This window comes from Cynoglossus semilaevis, chromosome 17, assembly GCF_000523025.1.
Source record: "Cynoglossus semilaevis isolate Cse_v1.0 chromosome 17, Cse_v1.0, whole genome shotgun sequence".
Lineage (NCBI taxonomy): Eukaryota > Metazoa > Chordata > Actinopteri > Pleuronectiformes > Cynoglossidae > Cynoglossus > Cynoglossus semilaevis.
The window spans coordinates 9,681,192-9,692,169 of NC_024323.1; the positions used below are offsets into that span (position 1 = coordinate 9,681,192).

General features: G+C 40.0%; 1 protein-coding gene across 2 annotated transcripts in view; it reads left to right on the forward strand.

Moving 5' to 3' along the window:
• The window catches only part of ppp1r1b (protein phosphatase 1, regulatory (inhibitor) subunit 1B), an 18,132-nt gene extending 8,488 nt beyond the window's left edge, over window positions 1-9,644 (forward strand). The window contains exons 2-5 of one of the 2 annotated variants that reach the window (XM_025064567.1): window positions 3,363-3,452; window positions 3,833-3,908; window positions 5,257-5,394; window positions 7,345-9,644. In XM_025064567.1, the coding sequence (XP_024920335.1) occupies window positions 3,363-3,452; window positions 3,833-3,908; window positions 5,257-5,394; window positions 7,345-7,550 (510 nt within the window). In that variant the 3' untranslated portion in view covers window positions 7,551-9,644. The remainder of the gene's footprint in view (window positions 1-3,362; window positions 3,453-3,832; window positions 3,909-5,256; window positions 5,395-7,344) is intronic. The other variant, XM_017040191.2, reaches the window with a different exon arrangement.
• The last annotated feature ends 1,334 nt before the right edge of the window (window positions 9,645-10,978 follow it).

Sequence of the window (10,978 nt, forward strand, 5' to 3'; positions counted from 1 at the left end):
TCCAGGGGGCAGACCCACATGGACTGATCTGACTTGAATTCCAGCATAAACACATACACAAAAGCAAAGTCATATTGAGCAAATGATTCAGCGACGCTATGCATCATGGGGAGGCAAACAGTGGAGATCTGTATTATATGCTTTAATGTTGAGTGTTTGGGGGTTTTAAATACACTTTACGAACAACGAAGTTCTCCGCGCAAACCCTTCGTCTTGGTCTGAACGCAAAGCTGTATCGTCACCTTGTAAACAAATCTATCCATAGGATTAGTTTCAACGTTAGTTGTGCTAGACGCTAATGCTAACATGTGGGAGACACCTCAAACCAATTGTCATTTACAACAGGCCAAGACTCATGCTCTACCCCCCCTCCTGTCTAGCTAGCAGGTAGCAAGTAGCGTAGCTAGAATGACAGGATATTGGACATTGGTAGGGACATGTCCCTAACCATCCCTTCCTAATTCTATGCCCCTCGTCCGACTTCTGTTTTTCCCCTTACTGTGGAGTCATATAAAACACATTTTTCACATTCTCTCATAAGCTCCTGAGGAAGCTCCATGTCTCCTGTCTCCTGTCTCCTGTCTCCTGTCTCTGCCGTGTTGTCGATGCCCCGGGCTGGTGTGTCTCTGTTGAGACAGAGACGTCCACAGTCTGCTCAGAGCTCCGTTAGTTTGCACTGCCTCGACTGACCTGAGCTGAAGCAGCACGACCGATGTAAGCAGAGAAGGTTTAGGAGATTTTGTGGGTGGTGCCGTGGTAATCTCACACGTTCTGTCCAAGTGTTGTTGTAATTTGGAAAGTCACACCAGGTTATGTAACAGCTGGATAGGACTGGAGCTGTTCCACGGCTGGAAAATCACCAGCATTTCTCTGTGTGTTACTCACTGTATTCATTGATATAAGAGGAAGGGAAAAGCTATGGTTGAAATACATGTTTTTAAAAATGGCCAAAAATAAGAAAACATTAACATTTGGAAAAAGGCAAGTTTAATATATATGCACGTCTGCATATATCGGTATCGGTTGATATCGGAATTGGAAATTAAATGTTTGAACTATATCGGCATATCAGATATCAGCAAAAGTTGATATCGGACATCCCTAATCGTCTTTTCTATTCAGGCTACAGAAAGCACTTTCTCAGCACAGCCTGCTCACCCACTAGGACCCACCCACTTTCTATCTTTATCATCCTAACCTGCTGTTCCAAACAGTTATGTTTGCATTTTATGCTAACAGCAGGCAGGATCCAAAGAAGCCCATGAAGCGTGCAGCGTTGAAGGAAAGTATTATAGTTTTTTTTAACAAAGGTTCTTTGCTGACGAAGAGCAGAGAGGAAGAGCTGTGGCTGAGGTTATTGTCACTGTCAAGAAAAAAGGATTGACGAGGAAGTTAACATGATCAAACGAGGTGGAAATGAGGAGAGAGGAGGGAGAGAGAGGGAGGGAGACAGATAGTGTATACGACACAGGGGAGACAGGCAAGCTGGAAGTTGCGTGATGAGATTACCATGCGTCAGAGGACATAAATAAGGGTAAGAGCTGCGGTTGATTACACCGTGTTGTTGAGTTGGACCGACGCAGCTTTTCACAGCGTGCTCCTCTCAGCCCCTGCTTTGGCAACAAGGGCCTCGCCATGATGACGTACACCGCTGCTGAAGTTTGACACAAAATACGGCGAGGCTTCTAACTGCCCTCCTGTGATTCTGTGTGATGCCGTAAACAAGAGGAGTAAGGTTCAGGTCAAGATTCACTGTTCGCTGTTTTATTTTATTCACATTTTGGTTGAATCCATAACCGTCCCTCACGTCCCTGAGGTCTGAACACGAAAGTCCTTTGAAAAACATTGAAAATGCACTAAAACCCAATAAAGACAGTGAGAAGAAAATTAGTTCCATTAGACCTAGACCTCAACCCACACGATCGACATCGGCAAACAACAACAGTCCACAGATATATTTGATCGATGTCAGTGTAAATCAGAAAATCGTTATAATCCACAAAGCCAGTCTGAAAGGCTGTGGAACAACAGCTCAGCGTTCTCTGAGGAGATCTGGATCTTGCAAGAATTCCTAATCCCTAAAGGCTATTGAACTCATTCTGATTCCGGGCCCACATACAGCCTGATTAGATGCCAAGTGGGTCGGACCAGTAGGATCATGACATCATTACTTATAAATAGCAATAGTTTTCTCCCTTCGTTTTCCTACAAATGTTCACTTTCAAAATTCATCAAGAGGGCCAGATTGAACCCCCTAGTGGGCCGGTTTTGACCTGCAGTCCCTATGTTTGAAACCCCTGATCTGAAGCCTATTCCATGGAATATTCTTGCTAATGTTTAGATGAGGTAGCAAACCCTGGTCATATCACGATGTCACATCTATACAGTCAGCACTGTTTATATTCCTAACTAACAAACTCCTGATGGGGGCACAACAGAGTGTTTGTTCTCAGAGGTACACTCAGCGTTCTGTCTAAAGGGACCTGTGCGTAAGTGGAAGTACAGACCTGGACTCTGGTCCGCCCTGGTTTTGGTTCTCAGACAATCAGCAGCTAAGTGTCAGCCCCCTGGGACCAGAGTTAGGGTCAGAGAAGGAGACGCCGAGGGGAGTTCCTGGGCTGGACGCTTTGGCTCATTTACTACAAAGTCCTGTTTCCTATTTACTCTGTTGGTGACAGAGTACACAAGTGTACGCGATACACCCACGGCATTATCTGTCGTGTAAGGACCTCATTCACAGTAAATCACAGTGGATTTAAAAAGATTTATTTATCTCTCTGAGAGAACACTGTGAGCCGGTTTGGACGTTTAACCGAAAGAGAACGCTCATTCAATCTACTGACCACTGCTCTCACTATGAACTGGTCAGTGCTGACCATTAGAACCCGCTCTGGGCTGGTGACGTATCACAACTTATATTATACTGCAGTTTATTTAAATCAGTGTTTCCAAATCAGTGTTTTTCTCGGGACACATATTTTCAAAGTCACAAACCTTCGCGACCCAAGTCAGTAGACATTATTCATAAACTCCTGGGAAACATGATGCGAGACGACCCCAAAAAAAAAAACTCTTGCGACCCACCAGTCTTTGAGAAACAATGATGTAAATGGTCTGTTTATAGTCTACATAAAACCAGGGTGTTCTAATATTGTGAGGCCCAGTAAAGAACCCCACAGAATATGTTACTTGGCCCACATACATCTGGTATGTAGACTGTGGGCCACATCTATGCCAAGCTAGAATCAAAACGGGCCATGTTGTCTAACGCATATTTAGCTAGCCTTATAGCTGGACTGTTATTTTTTTTTATTTACTCTGCCCTTCATGAGTTTTTCTGTGTTTGTGTGTTTGATCGACAGATTCGGCGCAGGAGGCCCACACCTGCCACACTGTTCAGAGTAGCCGACCACACGTCTCCTGAGGACGATCAGTCCACTCATCAGGTAAAGGTGAAGTAAAGCGCTTTACTTTACTCCAGTGGCCATTGCATCTTTGGCAGACTAACGGAACAGGAAATAAAGTAAAATAATGATTTATGAAATTGTAAATTTACCAGAAACAAGTCATTTCATAAATTTATGGGAAGAAGGTGGAAAATAACGTCATAAATCTATGAGAATAAAGTCATAACATTAGTATAAATGTCTGACTGACACACCCTGTCGTGTCCTGACGTTATTCTCATAACATTACGACTTTAATTTTTGAATTTATTTTTTTAATTCCCTACCTGGGTCTGCGTGACTGCAGGCCAGACTGGAGTTTTCTCATTATTGTCATGTTGTTGGAGAAGAACTTAGAGTTTCATTTGAAGTCTGTGTGTCTGCAGTGGGTGGTGGGAGAGAACGGAGTGCTCAAACCAAAACGTGTCAGTCCAAATGTGTATCAGCCTCCGTCACTCAGAGGTAAGTTCCGGACACTGAGCTCCGGCAGGTGTGACTGTGAGTAGACTCATCCTCGTGTGTGCCTCCATTTTGTTTTACCTCGCTTCGCTGCAGCTGCTTCCCACGCTTTTCCACGCCAAGACATCAACGCATGCGACAGATGGCCGTATATGTGCATAGTAAACAGAGTCCCGCGAAGGTGATATATTTTGTATACAGACAGTAATACCTTGTGTGCACAGAAGATTACCTCACGCACAGGAGAGAAATAACTTTAATGCACGGGAATTAGCACGGCTAACACCCGGGGGAGCGCCTTGGTGCTACTTAGATTAGCATTAAAAGTAACTTTTAATATTGCAGTTTAAATTCAGTTTCTGCACACGGATGTGTGTTAGTTTTAATTGTCACTGAACAGTAAGAGAAGGGAGAGATTAAAGTGTGTGACAGCTGGGAGTGTGTGAGTCTTGGAAAGTCTGGATCATCCAGGATTAGAATCCACTGTGGATACAGCTGTGGAATTCCACCACACAGAAAACAAACAATTTTGTGTTCATTTATTAGACTTTATTGTTTAAGGTGCGATGATAGTGACTTCATGTCCCATAAATCTGTAGGTTGGTCATTTACTTTTATTTTTTCAACAAATGAAGAAGCAAAAAAAAAACAAAAAAAACAATTTGCCAACTTTATAATTGGTTTTGAATCAAGGTTTTTCTCTTCGGAGTTTGGCCTATTCTCCTATTTCCTGCCTGTACCTAAAACAAACCAAAACAACAAAGACAGCTGGATGAATACAGTACCTTCAGTCCATGACTGCTGGGATGGTGTCAAGATCAAGTAAAATGTATAAGGAACACAAATAAAGGCAAACGTGCATGTTTTTAGTTTTTCTCCTAATTTTAGAAAGTGGACTGTTTGAAAAAGTTTGTATTTTTACACATTAATATTTAGAGTTATCCCGAAAACCAGAACTGAAACAGCTAAAGGTATCGTGAGAAAGTTAGCAGAGGAGATTAGCCTTGGTTCTGTTGAACAACATTAGAGAGATGTGAAGAATGAGCGAACACACACACACACAGACACGGGGGATGACAGGACAGGGTGAGGATGCCGTGATGCCTTGCAGTGGTTGCCTGTCTGTCTGCCACAGCCTGTGTTCAGTTGGCAGCCTGCCTGTTTGGCCCACATCCAGTAACTCACCGTGATGAACCCACAGTGTTGTAGCCTGGTCAAACCCAAACAACATGTCCCTCTGTCCTTGTCCGTGTGTCCGTGTGTTTTCTCCTGTGTGTGTCTCGTCCCTGTTGTCTGTGTGTGTTTCCGTGTGTGTGTGTGTGTGTTGTGTTGTGTTTACCTGTGTGTGTAGCCGTACAGAAGATGGCTGAAGCTCAAATGCAGAAACTAGGTGTCTACCCTCCTCTAGAAGACCCTTGTGAAGGGGAGGAGAATGAGGACCAGTGGGAGGGAGAGAAGGGAGTGGAGCACTCTCCCACCAAAGCTGCTGGTGAGAGGGAGACAACACTGCACACATGGACAGCAGAGACAACACTGATATGTCCATCCTTTACAGGATAATGAATTATGAATGAATTAACGACAGAACAAAATGAAGATGGAAATAACCAGTAAAAAGGAATAATAATAATAATAATAATATTTTGGCATTGTTATTATTATTATTATTATTATTATTATTATTATTATTATTATTATAATAAAACTATAACATTATGTTTTGGCTACCTTTTAGTTTTGTTTTTTCTAATTTGTTTCTATTTCTCGTTTAACACCTTCTAATCTTTTTATTTGGGTAATATTTATGTGTGTTTCTTTCTTTGATTTCTTTGTTATTACTCTTAGCTACTTTTGTTTTTGTTTTTTTTTTTTTTACTAACCTTAAACTCTGGTGCTGTTTGCTATTGAGTACCTGGCTGTTGTTCGCTGTGTTAGCGCCCTTCAGCTTTCCTGTTTAGGTCAACGTTTAGCTAACCAGCTCTGTTTACAAGGAAACACTTACAAAACATACGATTTCTGATGTCTGGAATCCTGAAAAATGACATTGTTTCAAATGGGAAAAAAAAAAACAAATCCCAGTGTGTTCTGTGCTGTATCGTTAGCAGCAGCAGAAATCGTGAGCAGTGACATCAGTCCGGCTTTTAAGAGTGATTCAAAACTGCTGACTGCAGAGGAAAATAACACACACACACACGGACAGAGAACAGAGCACACGCTGTAAGTGTGAGAGAACTGTTTAGCTTCTATTTGAGTAGACCCATTATTCTCAGAGGAAGGGTCCTGAGCACTTTTCAAGGTGATGTAAACTGCTGTCAGTGCAGCTGAAACGCCGTGTGTTGAGAGAGAAGCCGTGGCGTCGCGTTAGTCGGCCCCAAAACTGTGAGGAGGGGTCTGGTGCAGCTGACTCAGGGCCTGGTACTAACACATATGTCAGTCAGAAAAAGCAGACAGCATTAATGAGTGGGCACAGGACTTTCTCTGTGTATGAGCTGAGCTAAACTATGGTGCTATTCACTCGCCTCCCCGTTTGATCTCTCCCTTATTGCCTCCCCCCTGTTCTAGTGTAGAATATAAACCCTTTTGACAAGGTTTGCAGGTGCATTTCTGTGAAACCATGAGCTTCAACAACTTTTTAATTAACCCTCACAGATGTATTGAAGGAAAATATACTGTTCCACACTTTTTCAAATGGCATAATATCACAGAGAAAAAAAAAACACAGAATCATCGAGTTAAATCCTAGCATTTTCTTACCTTTTATTGTACGTACTGTATGTGGTTGCTTCTATCTGAGTGAACATTTTGTTATTTTGGTGCTAAATTTTAGTTATTGGAGCTATTCGACTCACACTTCTCGACTATTGTTTATCTTTGTTAAATTGAGTAATCCCTGGTTTCTCTAGTAGCTATTTTAGTGTCTCTGGCTAAATGAAGCTACGTCTTGCATTGGTTTAATTGGAGTTACACTCGATTTTTTTTTCCTGCTGTATGGTTATTATTTTATCTATCAACCCTTAATGTATGTCTTTACTAACTTGGGATTTTTCAAGGGGTAATTGGTGACTAACTTTGCTATTTTTCTTTTTTTCCTTTAGGTAGCTATTTTGTCTACCTTAAGATATTTTTGTCTTGTTTTATTAATTTATGTTTATCTTCTTTGTACCTTTTTATATTGATTTGTTTATTTTGGATGTTATTGTCAAATTTAGCTATTTCTGTGAACCTAACTACTATCTCCTTTGACAAATAGCCTCCTGTGACAAAAAAAAACAACTGTTAGCTTACAAATCTAATCCTATCTACCTTATTTAAAATGAATCACAAATGTAAATTTTCTCCTCTGACAAAATTAACCATAGTTCTTAAGAAAAATACACATTTCTGAAATCATATGCTCAAATCCAAAATGTGATGATTGTCCTGCCCTTTTCCCCCTCAGATCATCCAGAGACAGTGACTTCTAAGAGATCAGTCAAGTTTTCCTGCGACATAGAGCCGGCCCAGGAGATTCAACCAGCACAAGGAGGACAAGAGGACGAAGAGGAGGGGGAAGAAGAAGCAAGAGAGGAGGAAGAAGACGAAGAAGAAGACGAAGGGGATAAAAGTGAGGTGGCAACAAGAGAGAAGAGTCGAGGAAACAACTGAGAGCTAGAGAGAGTCCAACGACATGAGAATGAGGGAGGTGTCAAATAGTTAAAAATTGAGGAACTTGGAAAAAATAAAGAGTTTTTGTTTAAATATGTGACTTTGGTGAAATTTAGAATGTGAGATTTCTGTACTTTTTCACCTTCCTCTTCGGTAGAAGACAGAGCGGACAGAGAGGTATTGTCTGTGAGGAGTCCATTTAACGAAAAGGTGAAGAATGATCCACTGACAGTGAAATGCTGACGCCACTTTGGCCTGATGTCCTTTTGTTTAAAGAGGAGCTGATGGGTCAAAGTCAATGTGACCAAATATCCCCTGTATGGCCAGATCCTTCTCTCTCCCTCAGTGTTCCTGCTCAGACCTCAGTGTTCATTTAAAATCAGTTATCAATATATACGTACCACAGATCATCCTTCATGTAGAAAAGAGGACATTCCTCTTGTGTCACCGTTGGCCCAAATATATAAAAGAATCAACGTTTTAAAGATGAGAAGTAATCACTTCAAGACAAAAACAAACATCCAAGTTATCTTTACTTTAGTTTAGTACTGCAGTTGTCAGACACTAGCAGGATCTAAGCCATGGATTTGTGCTATCTGATGTCCTGTCATGTCTTCAGTGTCTTGTGTTTTGCACCACCGTCTTGTGGCATCTGCCACATAAGACAGATTTAAAGCAGGAAAAGCCGCTGAACCACGGCTACAAAAGTCATGATAAGAGTTATTGCTACTGCGTGTAGTACTCACCAGAAACTCAACTTCTACCTATAGAAATGTAGAATAAGCTACAATCCCCTGCAAAATATAAACAGTTTCATTTAAAAAATATTTTCTGAATAAATAATCCTTTTAATCATTTAAACCTTGATGTGTTTTTCATGACGTGTTTTTCATCACCTGCTGCCAGCCTGCCGTCTGCTAGTATTTTCTGCTTTTCCTTCTCACTTGCAAATACTTGTACATTTCTATGTGGAGATATTTAACATGAGAAAATATAGTTCTACTGTAGGTGACGCACCAGGGTAGGAAAATTAACATTTTTAATAACTAGTAATGCAGTTACTCCACCTCAGTGGCATTCAAACTCCATGACCAACGTTTCTGGATTCTTTTTCAGATGTTTATTTTGTGACTGTTAAATTCAAAATTAGCATTAGCATTTATATCATTTTTGCTGCCCTTTTCTCAGTACTCACCTCAAACTAGAGTTAAAAATGTTAGAAGCTACTACTGCACATGTGATGATGAATTAATTCAAACACAATTTCTGTAATAAATAATATTGGATTTTTGACCTTAATTTATGAAAGTCTGTAATAAACAAAAACACCAAAAAACAACATTTTGTATATATATATATATACATATATATATTGTATAAAATATTTTGTAGGAACCCAGCGACTCTTTGCTACCAAAAGGATACTGAAACTGATGGTAACAAATGTCAGTAAAGGTTTTTGAGCAAGCAATTTTAGATGTGATTTTTCCCCCGTCTGCTTTTAGTTTCTTAACATCATTAGAAACTGTTGGGCTATTTAAGAACAAAGCTACCTCTGATTCATTTTAAAGTATCCTAACACCCCCCAGAACCCACCTCCTACCCCTGCCTCACACACTTCAATCAATTCATTTGAAAATATACAGATTTTTTTAAAATTAAATTTACAGTTGTTTTTTTTGTTTTGTTTTGTTTTTTTGGTGACCCATCTCCTGAGGGTCACGACCCAGCCTTTGGGAAACAATGGTCTATAATACGGGTCAAACCCAGCCAAATGTGGTGTGTGTGGGAGCCCAGACTTTTTAAAACAACCTTGGATATGAAGTTCGACATGAGGGACACTTAAATTTCCCAGTGTGCAACAGTAAAATAAATAGTTTAGAGGCCCGTTTTTCTTTGTGGGACCAGATCTGATTTGGTTGTTTTTTTTCTACAGATAACACTCCCTCCGTTTTATTGTCTTTGTGTTTGAAGTTAGCAACAATTTAAAATGTTCTCATTCAGCTTCTGTATAATTTACAATTTCTCTCTCCATGTGATGTGGTTGTTTTGAAGTGAGCAGCTTTATGACATTGAAATAAACAATTCCATGTTCTCCTAAGAGTAAACTTATTGTGTTAGTGTGATGAGTGCAAATGAGCACTGGGTGAAACAGATCAACTATCGTCTTCTTTTTTTAATTATCAAGAATTATTAACTTTCTTCAATCACCATTCCGATGCCTGCGCCTTACTGGAGTTTATGATCGTGGGAACTCACTGCCTCCAAGTGGTCAAAGTGCGAACCTACACCTCATTACAAACCACTTACTGTCCGTGGTTTATACATGTAAGTTTATTGGTTACAGTCACATGTTAAATAATAATAAATAAATAAATGATAAACGCAACAAGTCTGGTGTCTATTCAAAATCTCGCGGTCTAACAACATACTCCCAGTCAATAACCTACAAATTCCATTCACTGTGCTCTAATAAAATGGATTTTTTTTTAAAATGAAATATACAAACCTAATTCAAGAGAACTCGTGTATTTTAAAGTATGCTCTGGCTGCTTCTTGTATAAATGGCCCAGTTTTGTTATTTTGCTTGAATATTTGCAGTTCTTTAGAGTTCATCCCTCCGTCACAGATTCCAATTTTGAAATTCCCCACTTGATTATATATTTCAATATCAATGTTTGTCCCTCCTTTTAATGTATGAACTTAGATCGCACAGCTATCACCCAAAAAAACTTGTCTCACCGAGTGAGATGTATCTGGACATCATCACGTTCCTCTCGATTGCTGCAATTAGACTCGAGTATGGACTGTTATTATTATTATATATTAGTATCTAGTATTTTTTTAACATACATCGTTCGCGATTCGATTGCTTCATTCAATAATTGTGTTTATTCATTATGGATTTTTTTTATCACAGCAAAAACGAAAGCAGCATCTCGAGGCGTTGTGGAACGGCGCAGTCAGTCCGTGAACCATCTTGCCGCAGTTTTCGCTCTTTGCGGTGAGGTAAGATCCGGAAGTCTGGCTCTACTTTTGACGATGACATGGAAACGTTGTTGTTGTTGTGGACGATGATGCGGTGAAATAAGTAAGTTGATTTTGGCTTGTGTAACTTTGCTAAACACTAGGTTGAGGGAATATGAATTTCTTTTTCACTATGGTTGTTAAAATTCGAGACTTTTTTTTATTTCGTGGCATGACAAGGTAGTTAGCCGGTGAAACAAAGTCAGAGCTGGTGGATGCTAATAGAAACGGCTAACAACTGATTCCGTCGTAAGCTTTGCTATTTGATACTTTATGGGAGTGTAGTTTGAATTTATGAATTGGGTTATATAAAAACACGTTTCCTTGTTTAGTAGCGGCAGTGATAGACAACTGTAAAGTATTTCATGTGAATCAGAACCGTGTGATTCTGTGACAGCAAA